This window comes from Sarcophilus harrisii, chromosome X (assembly GCF_902635505.1).
Source record: "Sarcophilus harrisii chromosome X, mSarHar1.11, whole genome shotgun sequence".
NCBI classification, from domain to species: Eukaryota; Metazoa; Chordata; class Mammalia; order Dasyuromorphia; family Dasyuridae; genus Sarcophilus; species Sarcophilus harrisii.
In genome coordinates this window covers 18,172,239-18,188,632 of record NC_045432.1, presented here as the reverse complement: position 1 = coordinate 18,188,632, position 16,394 = coordinate 18,172,239, and the positions used below count along the sequence as shown (strand labels likewise).

Below are 16,394 nucleotides of genomic sequence, written 5' to 3'. Positions count from 1 at the left end.
CATTGCAGCGGCTACAGAGTTGGCTATCTAAGATATCTGTGTACAAGCAATATTAAGTATGGGAAATAGTGACTTACATAATCTTTTTATTTTTTTAGGGCCTCAGAATACATTTGAGGATGATTGGTGTCAGCTTCAGCATCTTAAAGTTTTTATTGTCTCATTGCTGTATAGGTAGTTTTTAAAATGATCTACTCCATTTTTCTTTTAAAATGTGTTTTTTTTTTTCAACAGTGCCCTTAAAGATAGCCGTTTCCCCCCAATGACAAGGGAGGAATTGCCTCGGCTAACCTGCTCAGTGTCTCTGCTCACTAACTTTGAAGATGTCTGTGATTATTTGGACTGGGAGGTAAGATTATGAAAATCACTTAGAGAAAAATAAGTCATCATGATTCTAAAGTCCCCTGCAAGCACTCTCTCTCTCTCTCTCTCTGTCTCTGGCTCTTTCTCTGTGTGTCTCTCTCTCATACTAATGGGATTGAATGTAACATGTATAATTAAAACCGAAAAACCTAATTTGTTTGAACTTTATCCCCAGTTAGAACTTCTTACCAGAACTTTTCATATAGAGGTTTCTTTCTCTTTTTTCCCTTCTCAGACAGTTTGTAGTTGCCAGGGAGTGATGATGTGATCAAAAAAGGAAGATTTGGGAAGAAAGAGCTAGAAGAATAATAGGTCAGGCAGGTAATTTTGCCCCTGGGGATGGAGTGATGGCTGAATAGAACAAATCTGCTTCTCCTTCTTGGCGATGTTAACTTATATAATGTATACAGCTAGCAAGTAAGGCTGTGGTTAGAGTTGTGGGGTTTTTCCTTCTCTTTCTTGGTAGCTTGTGGGCTTGTATAGTCTCTGTGAGTTGCAGTGGTGCTCAGGTGGCTGGTTTGGCATCCCAGCTGTCCTCTCGCATCATTTGGATAGTGATCATGTCTTTAAGATTTCAGTAGTTCTCTTGAAAAAAGTAGTAAGAGAATAGGTTCATCTTAGGGAGACCACTGACTGTCGGAGCCTTGTGGGCAGAGCACTGCCTTGGCAGCAGACCGGCCTGGGGTTTTATTTTGGCTCAGCTACTGATTGGCTTGGGCAGTTCACTCTGCTGTATTTCATGTTTTTTCCACATACAGAAAAAGGCATTTATAAAGTTCCTAGTCTTGATTTGAAAATGTCTGTGATAAAAAATTGTTAAGCCCAAGCAATTTTGGAACCTTCTAACATTCCATAATTTTGGGATCTGCCAGGAAAGAGCACAAATAACATCTTTTTCTTTGTGAAAAGACAACCTAGACAGTATAGGATGAAATACAGGCTTTTGTGGGCTTTTAGGAGGGGAGAGTATTAGCAGAGCAGCTTCTGGAGGCTTTTCATAAGGGAAAATAAAACCAAATAGTTGGACTAGATCATTAGTGTACCCTAAGAAGCTTCTTGAAACAAGGTGGAATGAAAGAGGCCATCTCAGTAATTGTATTTTGAGTGGCCCTAGATCTTCCACCAAGCAGCAGTAGTGGCTGTCTCGGCTCCCTGGAATGGGCTTTCAGCAGTTCTGGGACCAAGCTTCCCGAGTCACATTTCATTTTCCTGGTGGAAGGGGGTGACTCGGGGCTGGTGGACAACACTGACAATAAACATTTCTCCCTCCTTCACTTGTCTCTGAGCTTGAACTGCAGTTGTGGCCAGACTGGGGAGGGCCAGGGGAGAACAGCACCAGGGAGAAAGGGATGTTGGTAAGCCCCAAATCACCCTGTCACCCTGTCACTTTCTTTAATCCATCTCCTTTTGGCTATTGAATTTTTAGAGATTTGAACCTAGACTTGGTTCTTGGTGGTAGAGGGAGCCTTCAGGGGCGGCGGCTCTTCAAATGTTTGACAGTCATGAAGGGGGGCTTCTCTGGATCTCAGCTGTTAGTTTCTTGCCTTGAGCACTACTATCCTATTGCATTGGGCCCCTTAAGTTGGTATGGTTGTGCATTATTGGAACTTTGAATCTGGGGCAGCTGGGTGTTGCAATGGATAGAGTATCAGGCTTGAAGTCAGGAAGACCCAAGTTTGAATCTACCCTTGGACACTTAGTAGCTGTGTGACCCTGAGTGAGTCACTTAACCTCTGTTTACTTCAGGTTCCTCAACTCTAAAATGTATAATAATATACATAAGGTTCAGATACTGTAATAATTTTAAAATGCTTCGTGCAGTGCCTGGCACAGTGCCATGTAAATGTTATTTCAGAGCCTCTATTAATATTCCTCCCATAATCCTTACCCACTTGTGCAAAAAACATGCCATATTTGAAGGAATTTCATATGCACACTTTGAATTGAATTGAATGGAGGTTTAGAATGGCTATGGGGGAGGAAATAGCCTTCCTTTATCCCAAGCTTATTGTAAAAAGCACATACTGTGAGATGGATGTTACCCAGAGTAATTGTACCAATCCCATTGGTTAAATACTAGAACTTCAGGGCCTCAACTGAACACGTGAGGATGAACACAGGTAGGTAGCACACGCAGCAACTGAAAGTCAACTGTTTTTAGGGCACATGGAATTGAGCACTTGTCTTGGAAAAGACAGGTGGAAATGTTTGTCCCTCCCTGTGCTGTGAGCGAGGTGTGGTGAGGCCCCAATCAGCTCAAATGGGAATCATGGCTTCAACTCACAGGTCCAGGAGTGAGTTAGTGTCACTTTGGGGGGTCCCCCATGAGCACTCACAATGACCTGTGGCATAGACACAGAGTACAGAGGGATACTGAAAGTCTCAAACACAAGAGTAGGCTAGAGGAGAGGGCTCGTCAGAAATAGCTAATCTAAAAACAATCCTGGGGTCTTAGTGGCCTGAAAACTCGGAGTCAGTAGTATGAAGTGGAAATGAAGACGGAAATGAACACACAGGGATCGGGCAGAACTTAGCCCGGTGCCTGGTCTATAGTAGGTGCTTAATAAATGCTTATTGGCTTGACAAAGAAACTAAGGTTGCTGAGTCTGGAGAAGAAAAGATTCGGAGTCATGGTAAGTATCATATGGATAAAGGGCCCAAGGGGAAATGTGATGGGGTGGGGTGCTTATCTCATTAAAGGACTTCAAGAAGACGTGGAACTGCCACTAGGTGTTTTGTTATTGTTTTGGGGGAGAGGGAGAGGGGAAAGGCAATGAGAATAAGTGATTAATTCAGGGTCACACAGCTAGTAAGTATTCAAGGCCAGATTTGAACTTCGGTTCTGTTGACTTCAGGGCCGGTGCTCTATCTACTCTGCCATCCAGCTGTCCCCACTGGGGGTATTTTAGTGGGCTTTTTTCTTCCAATACATCTAGCGACAGCTGCCCACTTTGCAGTATGCATAAAGCAGTGTACAGCCATAACGTGCTACCTCCACCTGAGCTCTTGCTAGAACATTGTGGAGAGAGGGCTAACCTTGGAGTCAGGGCCTCGGGGATAGTCACTCTCTACACCCCAGACACTTGCCTAAGCTAGAGCAGATACAGATCCGCACTGACAGAGGGAGTTCTCTGTCTACACCAGTGAAATTGCAGGCCCATTAAAAAGCGAAATGGTGAGTTTTAGCAGATGGAGCCAGCTTTGGCATTATTTGGTATGAATCCTGGGTAATTCTGGCCCATTCTTATTCAGTGCTCTCAAGGATCTTTTCCCTGAGACCCCAATGGTCATTGAATTGCCTGTGTACGCATGGAGAGAGTTCTTTTATAGCAGAGAATTCTCTGACACTGCTGAAGTCACAGATGCCAACGAAAACAAAAGGCAGCAGACAAGATGAAAAAGTAGCAAACGGTTAGTGGCGTCTAAACTCATTCTTCTGATGACTTTGGGGCATAAACCTGGAGGACTTTGTCAACTGCGGGACATTATGACACCAGTAGGTGACACCTACTGGCGGTGTATGTTATTGTAACCTTATAGAATGAGATTTGGGAAGTTCCTAGATCAGAAAACCAAGAGAATCAACTTCTGGCAGCTTTGAAGATGGAACGAGTCGGGCCCTAATGTGGGGAGAGCTGGGGATGATCCTAGAGTCGGCAGCATCCTGCCAGATTGGCCCACACACTTTTGCACAGTGGGACTGGGTCCTCCTGGAAGGCCCTCGTGCAGGTGCTGGGCTGGGCTGCACAGCATCCCACACAGTGGGCTTCAGACGGCAATTTCTTTTCCAAATTTTTTGATTTGGTCTATGTTGGAAACTTTTCCATGGGAACAAATCTCTATAATGGAAGTCCATTGAGAGAATAGGATTAATTTCCAGGCTTTACTGGAATACATTCTGTAAAGTAAGCAGTTTTGTTTTGGTCTGGACCTGTGATTTCATCTGTGTAGGGAGCTCCTGTTTAAAAAACAAAAAATAAAACCTCCCTCTATAAATGTTGATGACTATCCAAGTGAGTGCCCAAGGTCACACAGCCCATCTGTGTCGAAGTAAGACTGTCAAACTGGCTCTTTCTCTACTATTGAAGTCCCAGTAATATTTGGAAATCCCTTTCATACAAAGGGCTGATTTACATAAATGGGATTAAAAATTCTAAAAGTGTATTTTCAGTAGTTTCTATATGAAAGATTGTCTAAATTATTTAAAACGCTTGTGTATATAATTGTGTCCTATAGGAATTATTTTTTTATAAGGAAAAAACATCTTGCTCAAGTAAGAGTTTAAACATACCCTGAAATGAAATAGTTCTAAGAACTGATAAAATAATTTTAAATAATTTTAAATTTAAATTTAATAAATTTAAATTTAAAAATAATTTAAATTTTAAAATAAGAACTTAATAAAATAATTAAACTTTAAGTTACTTGGAAGCCAAAAATAGTGTCCTCCAGTCAGAGGACACAGGTTCAAATTCTGTCATTGGTCATCTTCCTTCACATGTTACAACTGGACATTCTATGAGAAAACCCATACCATTGATCATATACCTGTGCTCATAATATGAAATAATTGTCAAAACTATGTCTGAATGAATGAAAGAATGAACGAATAAGCCTTTATTCGTTTAATAAGTCTTATACTTACTATGTGTTAAACATCATACTAAGTGCTGGAGATCCAAATACAAATGTGAAAATAGTCCCTGATTCTAAGGATCTTACATTCTTATAGAGAAAGGCAACATTATAGGGGAATCGTGGCTAGGGAGGGGCATTTTGGTTTGGAAAGTTACAGGGATGGTTAGTGGAACCAGTGGTGGAAATTGACATGTGGAATACATGTAGGATTTTTAAATATGAAACTATACTTAATTTTCTCTACTTAGCTCCAAATTTTTCTCATAAACACCCGTCTTCCCTTTTAATCCCAGGAATATTCTATATTTTCCTCCCAGATTCATGTGTATTGGTTCCATTCAAACCCAAGAGTGTTCTCTGGCCAAATACATTTGGGAAACGCTGAACTAGATGATATTGAAGGTCTCTTCCACATGCAAAAGACTGGAGACTGGGGTTTAATCATTTTCTTTGTGGTTGAACCACAGCTCCACATTTTGCAGTTGGCAGCATTGTTGCAGTTATAGATGGCTAGCAGACAGACAAACACATCAAAAGATGGATGGGGAAGTACGTCTCCCACCTCTTGGCAAAGAAGTGGTACGTGAGGTACAGAACGAGACATTTGCTTGCAGATATGGCTGATGGGGAGATTTGTTTGTTAGAAAGGAGAGCCGGTGGAATGTCGGTGGTACGACAGTGATGTAAAGAAGAACATCTGGAAAATATTTCCTTTTTCTATTTTTTAAACAAATATTGACCAAATTTGCTGTTTTGGAAAAGAAGTACATTGGAACCCTAGAAAATAAGATCTTGACTATAACCTTGACCATGAAAATTGTTTGCCATCCATTTTTCTTTTGAGGAGCCTGGAATTATACAAGACTGGAAAGAAGATGGGTGGGACATGACGTGACAGGCCATTCTAAGGCTAGGGATAAAGAGCTGTCCTCTTCATAGATGAATTTGTGTAATCAACATGTCACCAAATACAGAAATATCCTGGCAGAAGTATCAGAAATACAAAAAGCTTTTATTTCTGTAATTGAGGGATAAGGTCATTTAAAAATACTACTGCAAGAATAATGGATCCATGTTCAATTTGTGAATAATATATGACAAAACCCAAGGTTTGGGGTATATCTCTCCCAATGTGTTACCGGTATCTGGCCCCTGCAGTATGCTCTGCCGCCCCCAAGACAATGGTGCTCTTTGCCAGGAAGCACCTGAATGCAATCAATTCTCAGCCTGTTTAACATATGATAGATATGGGCTGCTAACAAACCTATCCCTGGATTCGAGAGCCTAAGCCCCAGGCCTGGTATTAACTAAGATACAAATTGAAGCATCCAAATGCTAGAACTCGTAGCCTCCAGGGACCCGTAGGTGTCAGAGGAGCAGCATTGCCCTGGAAAAGAGCTCCCAATAGGTCCCTTCCTCCTTCAGTGACAAAAATAAACCAATAAGATGAATAATTTGGCTGGCATTATTTCCCATATATTAATATTTTCATACTCTCCTTTGAAGTTGAAAGATCTTTTTCTGATTCTTAAGCAACCTCACTAAAAAGGTTCCTTTTCATGTACACATGGTTACCTTGGCTCTGTAGTACTTGGCTCAGGGTCCACACACACACACACACACACACACACACACACTCTTTTTCCCCAATTGTAATGTGGATCCAAACTTCCTCTTTCTTCTAAACACAAATTCCTTTTGTTTTGTGTTGTTGGTACAGAGTCTAGGAGCTTTGCTAGAGAAGTCTAGTTTTTTGTGGCATTTTTTGTGGAGCTGGAGATTTGTAACAAAGGCTTTGTTTGCTCTTGACTCCAGAATAAAGTATTTGTCTTGACACTCTACTTAAAATACTTGCGTGTGAGCACTCTGAAACTCGGGGAGGGGAAGGGGGGAGAAAGGAAGGCATCCTGCTTCCAGGTGGCCTGGAAATAATAGATGTGGAGGGAACTGGTTAGTGTAAGAGAAGCCTTGGAGGTCAGTCAAGTAACTTTTGAAAGAGAATCTTGAAAATGAATGCAGTTTTTTATTTCGCATGTTTAATTGACATCATATTGCTTTGCCTTCATAATGAGCAGGGGAAGAATAGGAAGGGGGAGAGAATTTGGAACTCAACATTTTTTTAAAATAAGTAAATAAAAAATGTATTTTTTTTTTTTTTTTTGGTTTTTGTTTTTTTCCTGAGGTAATGGGGGTGAAGTGACTTGCTCAGGGTCACACAGCCAGGAAGTGTTAAGTGATGGAGGCCAGATTTGAACTCGGGTCCTCCTGACTTCAGGGCTGGTGCACCAGGTCAGGGAAATTCCTTATGGGAAGTGACACCTGAATTGTACTTTGAAAGAAATTCTACATGGCATTTGACAGAGAAGGAAACTGAGGCAAAAGGAAGCAATTTTTCAAAGGTCACACAGCTAATAAGTTAACATCAGAGGTAGGATTGAACCCAGCTCCTTTGACTATAGAGCCTGTGCCACTCCCTCCCCCCAATGGGTCTGAGTTGGAATGAGTGCCAAGAAATGCCCTTTAGAGACGGCAGATGAGGCAGTGCTGTTGACATGGGAAAGAGCAGTATCAGTGATATGATGGCAGTGAAGGCCTGAATGCAAGGGGCTGGCGACTCGCCACATCTAGGTGATCCTTCCTAGCTAAGAGAGAAGACAGCAGCAGGAGGAGGGGGTGGCCTGGACGTGATTCAGGTCATGGGAGAAGGGAAGATTAAGGGTGAGGGAAAGAAGGTCATCCGGAGAAAAGGAGAGGAATGGAAGAAAGAACATAAGTGGAGAGGTTGAGCTTGTCGGGGAGAGAGACCACCTTTTCCTCAGAGACAGGAGCAAAAGAGAATATGGGGGTGGGGAACGAGGAGCACTTTGGACATGTGAAGAAGAGACAGCACTTTATGAATGACCTCTGTTTGCTCGGTGAAGAAGGAGGCTCAGTCTTCTGCTGGTGGGGCGGTAGGAGGGGAAGGAGGGGAATCGGAGGTTTGAAATAGTCACTGTGGAGAGTTGAAGTCAAGAGAGTCAGTGAGGAAAAAATAAAAGGCCCGTTGTGCAGCAGTGAGGGCCTGCTTGAGATCGGGCAGCATACCTTTGTGGCGAACCCAGTCGACACAGCTGCACGACTTTCTCCAGATGTGTTCATAGGCTTTGGAATCGGAGCAAAAATGTCTCCGGGAGAGGACAGGGACCTAGGGCTGTGATTTATCAAAGTGCAACTGGCAAACTCTTTCTGGTAGCTTCATACAAAAGAAATTGCCTTTTTCAAAATCAGTAAAGAAGGCAAACCAAAGAGCTATGCTGTCAGAATGTCTGCTTACCCCAGCTGAAATTAAGGTCTGGGCAGGAGGAGTGGCTTGTCCAGGGTCATACAGCAAGGAAGTGTCTGAGCCTGGATTGGATTTCAAGCCATTCTAACTCCAGGCCTTAAACTTCTATCTACTCTGCCACCCTCTTTTGTTTAGTCATTTTTTAGTAATGTCTGACTCTTTATGACCCCACTTGGAGTTTCCTTGGCAAAAACATTGGAGTGGCTTGCCATTTCCTTCTCCAGCTCATTTTTACAGATGAGGAAACTGAGGCAAACAGACTGAAGTGACTTGCCCGGGGCTATCCAGTTAGTAAGTGCCTGAGGCCACATTTGAACTTGGGGGATTGAGTCTTCCTGACTTCAAGCCCAATGTTCTGTCCACTGTGCCACCTAGCTGGCCGTCTGCCACCTATTCAACCAATTTAAGTTTTACAAAGTTTGTGCGCAATAAGATAAATGTGAGGGAAGGTGAAAGAAGATGAATAAAAAGCAGGACAATCCCAGAGGAATCGTGTCAGGAATGCTGAGGCTCAGAATAAGCAGTCCTAGAGTAAAAAAATAAATAATTTAAACTTAAAAGAGATCATTTTATTGAATTATCAAGTTGGAAGGGACTGTATCTGAAGACCCTGGGGAAAATAAATGGGTTTTCTGAGGCCTTCTTTGTTTTTGCTTCTAAAAACCAGAATTTCCATGGGAAATTTTTTTCATCCTCTCATCTCTGTCTCCACTTCTCCCCCAGCCTCCATGCCTTTCTTGATACAAAAAGAAAAAATCTGTGGAACTGTTACCATATTTTGAAAAGACGTCTAATTGTTAATGTTCATTCTGATGCACTCCCTGTGTGACCCTTTAGGCAACTGGAAAATCCCAAGGTGCCCGGGGGGGGGGGGGGGGGGGGGGGGGGGGGGGAGGGTGAAATGGTTGGGTTTTTGGAGGAGGGCAACTGTTGGTTGTTTATTTGTCTTTTACAATACTACAAAACATTTCTCCTAGTAGATCTTCAAAACTTCCTAATTGTTTATAAAGACAAAATGTTCAATCACTTATGTCGGTATTAATGGTCTGTGAAATTGGCCCGTTTTTTTTCATCAATATCCACTGATACCTCATTTTGTGATGGAAACAACCGAGTTCTTGAAAGCTTTGTCAGCAGAATGTAGGCTCTTGGGACATAAACTCTGAATATAGGCCCAATGATAGACTGCTGGCGGGATGGCCAAGTCTGGACAGACTCCTCCCCACATTTGCCCCTGGGCCACATGATAGAGACATGATAGAGACCTGGCCTGAGAGTCGAGGAGACACCTCAGACAAGGCCCTCAGCTGGCTTAGATAATCTGCAAGTCTGGGGAAGATTTTGTCCATACCCAAATAAGATTTTAAAATTTCTGCTAAGTAAATCAAAAGCACGGAACAGAACGGTGAGTATTCTGGAATGAAGTGTTTTATGGAAGATTTGAACTGGGGACAAATCCACAAATCATTTACTTTACATGTGGGTAACTGGGATTATTCCTGTGCAACTTAATGAGGTTAAAAGATAAAAGTTGGGATTTGAATGTCCTGTCTAGGGAGGTAGAGGTGATTTGTATGTATGAGCTGTATAAGCCTATTAAAAGGGACAGGTGAGGAGGCCTATTAATAGTCAGGTAAAACCAGAAACAACAGAGCCGACTTTCTTCCCTGAGAGTACAGTGTACCACCCCCCTCACCCCCCCCCCCCCACACACACACACAACCAAGGTCAACAATGTAATGGAGAAGCAGGCGTGGAGAGCAGAATACATGTGGGGAGGCTGAGAGGTGCAAGTAGTCGGGGCAGAAGTACAATGGCAAGATTTCCTGACCCCTGGGTTTCTAGAGAAATGTCAAGAGTTGGGGAACCCCCTCCTTCCAGAGAGAAAAGATAGCAGCATGTGTAGCCAGAACAAAAGGGTAAAGGCACAGGTTCAGTCAGACCACAGATTCTTCTGGAAAGGATGTTGCCTTCAAATATCGGATTCCTTTCAGGGGAGACCCTTTGCGTGGCACTATTAGAGTGGCATTCTGTTGAACTTCCTGGAGGAGTTGGTAAATTTACTAAGAGTGAGGGATTGACTCTACAGCAGTCCCAAGTCTGCTTCTTTTCAGAGGGATTGAGTCTAGAGAACTTTACTTTGGGAATGAAGAAGGGAAGAACTGTCTTGATTAATGGATTATTGGGATTCCTCCCAAAAGGTGAAATGTTTTTCTATGTCTGAAATACCCATTTGACAGATCTTCAAAAAGAACCGAAGGATCCTCTTTTCCAATATCTGTGGAGACCTGAGCACAAGAAAATGTCTTAGGTTCATAGGATAAAACCGAGTACAAAAGAGTGATATTTTTTGAGGCTCCCCTTTCCCTGATCAAATAAATCTTAGTCCTATAAGCATGGGGTTCTGGGCCACAGGTTATATTTGTGTAAGACAGTGCCTGGCTCACAGTCAGCCCTTACTAAATACTTTCATGTTAATTGATGAGACATTATTCACACCAGTGACAAAAGTTTGCTCATTTCCCTTTGTTGAGTTTAAGAGGTTTCGTAGGATAGTTGGTCTTATGTGGTCCATTAATGGTTCAGGGTAAATGCAGCTGAGAAGATGATGCACTGGAAGCACCACACTTTGGATCTTAGCTGAACAACATTTTCATTTCCAAAACCATCATTCTGGCTCTCCCAGAAACAAATGCCAAGCCATGAAGACAGGAAAAAAGGAAAAGTGACTTCTTGAAGGAGGCGAGAGTGAGCAATGCAAACTCTTGCTGCTTAACTGTTCAACTTTGCTGTTTTGTCTATTTGAAAAAGAATGTATTAATGAAACTGCCCATTTCTTTCAGGTGGGTGTACATGGCATTAGAATAGAGTTCATCAATGAAAAAGGATCAAAACGCACGGCTACCTACCTACCAGAGGTCGCAAAGGAGCAAGGTCATTGTTGTACTTTATTTCATATGATCTAGTGAAGAATATAGAGAAATATATCCCTATAAAATGCAGTATTTGACCTTGCACTGATGTCTGATGATGAATCAATATGAAATTGTAAGGAATGGCTCTTATCTCTTGATGCCACTTGATTTTTTGATATCAGATGAGTGAATTGTGCTGAATGGCACAGAAGTTGTATCAGTAAACTAAAAAACTCTTAATAGACAATGCAAAAAAATTAATTTTACATCATAAAACCAATTATAACTTGCTGCTCATAGAAATGCCATTTTCTTTTGGTTTGGGGGTATTTTTTGATATGCAAAAATTTTAGTTCACAGAAAAAGCATTGGGTGTATATTTTTGCATCTATGTATGTACAAATATATCCCATTCCACCAGATGGTTCCTGAAACATCCAAATTAGTTTACTTGCAGCAAACCATAATATCAAAATATTGCCTCTGTGATTCTAGCTCTGTTAAGAATATTGACTTTCTATTATGTCAAGCCACTGCAAATATATAGACAGCGAGAGGATGAGGGTTTTGTAATTCTTAATCGACAAAAAGGCCCATGTGAACGAGCTTTGCACCATATAATTCTAGCTTCTGCAAAGCAACTACCCTAGCTTGCTAGCATGCTAATGTTTCTCTTTCCCAAATAACGGTTATGTACTGGCCATGTTTACTATAAGTTTACTTTGGAGTTTAGCAAGTTAGGAAACGTTTACCAAAGTTATTGAGGCTTTTTACGATCCCCAGATAAATTGTTTTTTCCTTCTTTGTTTTGTAAAGACAAAGTCGAGGCAAGAACTGCCAATTTTAGAGCTTTAAATTGTAAAATCTTTAACCCAGCTAGCATAAGATGACTTCCCAGTATGCCCAGTTTTTGTTACTAGAGAGCAGTCCTCAATATGCACTGGAGGGTTAAGAGAGAAAGTTCATTTGAGCCTCCAACTTTGCAAGTTTAATATAAAAACTAGTTGAAAAGTCATGAAAAAACCCTTGCGTCTTTGGTTTGAGTATAGGCTATATCTCCCCCCCCCCCCCCCCCCTTTATCTTGCACAAAGCCCAAGTATAGAGACATAATGTAAGTCTCACTAGCTGTAGCTTTACCAGGGGCCCTGCTAGATGCTGAGCCAGATGTCCTTGTGGTTGCTGTCACAATGTCTGAGAGGCTGGCTCCTTTTTACTTGCATGTTCCTCACTCCACCCAGCCCACTGCTATGGCCTGTGGGCACCCCTGCCCCAGAGTGCTTAGGGAAGTGGATCCCACTATACGAAGACCCCAAGCCTTCTTATGCCTCAGTAACAGGGAAGAAAAGGAACTCTTGTGAGCTGCCATTGCTTGGATGCTGTTTCCTCCCCATAGAGCGATGAAACTGTGTTCAGTGTCAGGAGTGAAGAAGTTCAGGGAGAACCAACCCATACCCTAGATTGTATGAGGGGTAAATAGTCTCACGTTTGAGTGTGGGGCCGCCCAAGCATTGGGGAGATTGGGCAGCTGAGAGAGAACAAGCCACCTTTTCCAGTTGTCTGTCATCCTCCCATGCCAGAAGTCTGACTTCTTGGATTTGCTGTTCAGACTACTCTGCTATCCGGGCCCAGCTCTCTTTAACTGGCCTTTGTGCCTAGATTCAAATATGGCATGAGCTCATATCGTTTAGGAAAAGCATTGATTTTTCCCAGATTTCATCAACTTTTAAATATAGTGTTCATTATTTTTCAGTGGTAGGGGGAGACAGACAGAGACAGAGAGAGAGCATGCTAGGTATACATACGTTCTCCCTTTCAGAGAGATCCTTTTTTAGAATGCAGCCTATATTCAGACCAGTATAGCACTCAAATATCAATAAAAATGCCTCCCCCCTTTTGCATAATCTGTGTTTGACCTTCCGTGGATCTAGTTGTCATTAAGTTAACTTTCTGGAATATGAGATTCTCCCCTTCCCCATTTCTAAATATAGAGGGAGGAGAGGAAAGTACTCTGAGTTGCCTAGACTTTTATATGCCCAGTTTCTGCCTATTCCCATGACACTGGCATCTCTCGTGACAGTTATGCTTGGTCCATAACTGAGTAGAGGTTGAGGAATACAGGGACATTTTTGTTTCCTCAGGATGACATCCCCTATAGTCCTTGGTCATTTTTTAGGTGTATTTATATGTACAAATGTGTTTGTTTGATTTATTATCTGATTCATTTTCAACAGGATGGGACCACATTCAGACCATAGATTCCTTACTGAGAAAAGGGGGCTACAAAGCTACAATTACAAACGAATTCAGGAAAAGCATCAAACTGACCAGGTACCTGCATAAGAAATAAGAGCCCTGTGGCTTGGTACTAGAGAGATGAGGTTTGATTGTTTTTGTGTCTGAAGTATTAGTCCGTAATTTGTTCTTTAATGCTCTCTGCTTTTTTGTTCCCAGTGAGAGAGGGAATGAATTACAAGATCTTAAGGAAGTATCTAGTAGTTGATATTCAAATTGATTATTTTTAACATTTTTTTTTTGTAAAATTAGGATTCTGGATCCAAGCTTTTTTAATTGTACTGTATCCCCAGACCAGAATGGACTTTAGTTCAAAATTCCGAGTCTTGGCTGAATTTAACCCAACTTAAAAGGAATAACTTAGAATAGTGTTAAAACTGATCTTTGAAGGAATACTACCATGACTTAAAAACTAAATTCAAAAACTTGAGTATGGAAGAGAAGGACCAAGACCTGGTATTAAATAAATTACATTTATACAGCATGAAGATACAAGCTCCAACTGGTGTTTACTCTCATATTAACAGGGACTGAACCCACAGCTGCTCCTTACTTCTATAAATTTCTTATGAGAATGAAGCTTCTCTAAGGACTTCCTTGAAAGTCAATTGCAGTTTATAAATTCCTCAAGGGCAGTGATTTTATTTTTTAATATACACACACACACACACACACACACACACACACACACACACACCTTCTTTCTTGTGTCCAGTGAGTCTCCTCCCATTCTATGAGATTTCTTGGCTGTGCGGATAAGAGCCTCTTTGTTGTCCAGGGAAGCTTTCTTGTTGAGAGAGGGGGCGGTGTCTTCATAAGAGATCTAGGTTCTTTTAAGAGGATAGATTCACTCCGTCCTGTCCTGACCCTAATAGCTGCTCCTACTGAATCCCGACCTGAGACACAAGGAGTGTTTTCGGACCAGGTTTGAATGTTAGAAGAAAGGACTTCAACTCCAGCTGTGACCACCATATTGTGGCATCTGCTACTGGAGGGCTAACTGATAGCTGGTAGAAAGTAGTGTCTTCAAATGAACACACACATGTTAGTTTTTTTTAAGGTGCTTCTTTTTTTTAAAGCTCCAGAATGAATTTTATTATTTTTTCTTTTTCTTTTTTTTTGAACTTAATACCTTTTTATTTTTCCAAATACACACAAAGGTAGTTTTCAACATTCACCTTTGCAAAACCTTGTGTTCCAAATTTTTCTCTTTCCTTCCCCTCCACCCGCAATCCAAGGTTAAACATGTGCAATTCTTCTAAACATATTTCCATATTCATCATGCTGCACAAGAAAAATCAGATAAGATGTTTCTTTTAAAAGCCAACATGGTTTAGTGAATGGAGAGCCAGCCTCAATCTGGAAGAGCCACTTCAAAAAACAAAAAAACAAATCCTATGATTGTGAGAAAGTCACTAAATTTCTCAACTGCCCTGAAAATATGAATTGCCTGTTTCCTTCATTAGAGGGAGTTTCTACATCAAGACACCCACACCAACACCTATCCTCTGGAGGGGAAAAAAATAAACATGAAAATTTTGGGGAAGAGAATTCACCTTTTCTAGCTTATTTAATTAGGAGTTCCTTGAGGGCAGGTTCTGTTCTTTACTTCCTTTTTTATTCCCAGAGTTTAGCCCAGTACCTGGCACTTAGTAGGTGCTTAATAAATGTTGATTGATTGATTGCTCTTCCTGTAAAGGAGTGGGAGAGTAGGAAAAACACTTGGTTGATAAGTAGTGTAGGTTCGTGTTAGCAACTGGCGCTGTGATCTTCAGCAGACAAGTCACATTTCCCAAATAAGGTGTAACATTGAGTCCAATTAAGCAGTCCCCAATATCTCTTCTGCTTCTGTGTCAGGGCTTCTTTGGGTAAATCTTTTCACTCTTTTTCTTCCAGGTACCGCAGCGAGAAGATGACCATGAGCTACTCGGAGTATATTGCCCACCGTCAGCATCATCATTTCCAGAATGGCATCGGGCACCCTCTGCCACCTTACAACCATTACTCCTGACACTGAGCCACATGACCAGTCCCTGGACCTCTCTGCAGACCTCTTTCCAGGAGACCCTCCCCCTTCTTGGTCTAGCTATCTCTATTACTGTACCATTTTATGATGATAGTTTCCGTTGCCATAGTGAGACTTCCTTAATTGGTCAAACTCATTATGGTAACGGGTGGGAAAAATACATTTCTAAAGTTCATCCCATGAAATATTTTTATTCTTTTAGTTATGGACTTTTTTTTGCAGCATATATAATCTTTTTTTCTTTTTCTATATCATATCAAATTCTTCTTTATTGTATCAAAGCTTGTTTTTGTTTTCTACTGTGGATGGAAGGAAGCATTTAAATTTTTGTGATTCTTTTACATTTATATATATACACATATATATATATACACAGACACACATATACACGTGTGTATGTATGTGTATGTGTGTGTGGGTATGTGTGTGTGTGGGTCTGTGTGTATATATACACACAGACCCACACACACACACACACACACACACATATATACACATACACACAGACATATACTTATGTAATTGAATTTGTTTGGCTAGGGAACAATGCATATCAGATTCAGGTATTTACATTTTGCCCTGAATTCTGCCTTCAGGGTTGACGTTCTTATGAAGACTTAACTATAGAAGTCTTTTCCCTTCCCCTCCTTCCCAGAGTGATATTTTTCATAGTCAAAATCTATATGAGAGCTAGTATCTAAAACACAGAAGTCCCCAAAAAAGGTTTGTCACAGAAATCTTTTATGCTCGTGTGCCAGTTTTAAATAGGAAAAATTATCCTAATTGCGTCACTGAGTCAATTAATAAACAAAAACATCATCTTGTAAATAAGAAAAC

The 16,394-nt window shown here is 41.2% G+C and overlaps 1 protein-coding gene across 1 annotated transcript in view; it reads left to right on the top strand.

Annotated features, from left to right (window-relative positions):
- The window catches only part of AMMECR1 (AMMECR nuclear protein 1), a 117,000-nt gene extending 101,057 nt beyond the window's left edge, over positions 1-15,943 (top strand). The window contains exons 3-6 of the mRNA XM_031944894.1: positions 235-349; positions 11,167-11,257; positions 13,471-13,567; positions 15,428-15,943. Coding sequence (XP_031800754.1) covers positions 235-349; positions 11,167-11,257; positions 13,471-13,567; positions 15,428-15,542 — 418 coding nt within the window. The 3' untranslated portion in view covers positions 15,543-15,943. The remainder of the gene's footprint in view (positions 1-234; positions 350-11,166; positions 11,258-13,470; positions 13,568-15,427) is intronic.
- The last annotated feature ends 451 nt before the right edge of the window (positions 15,944-16,394 follow it).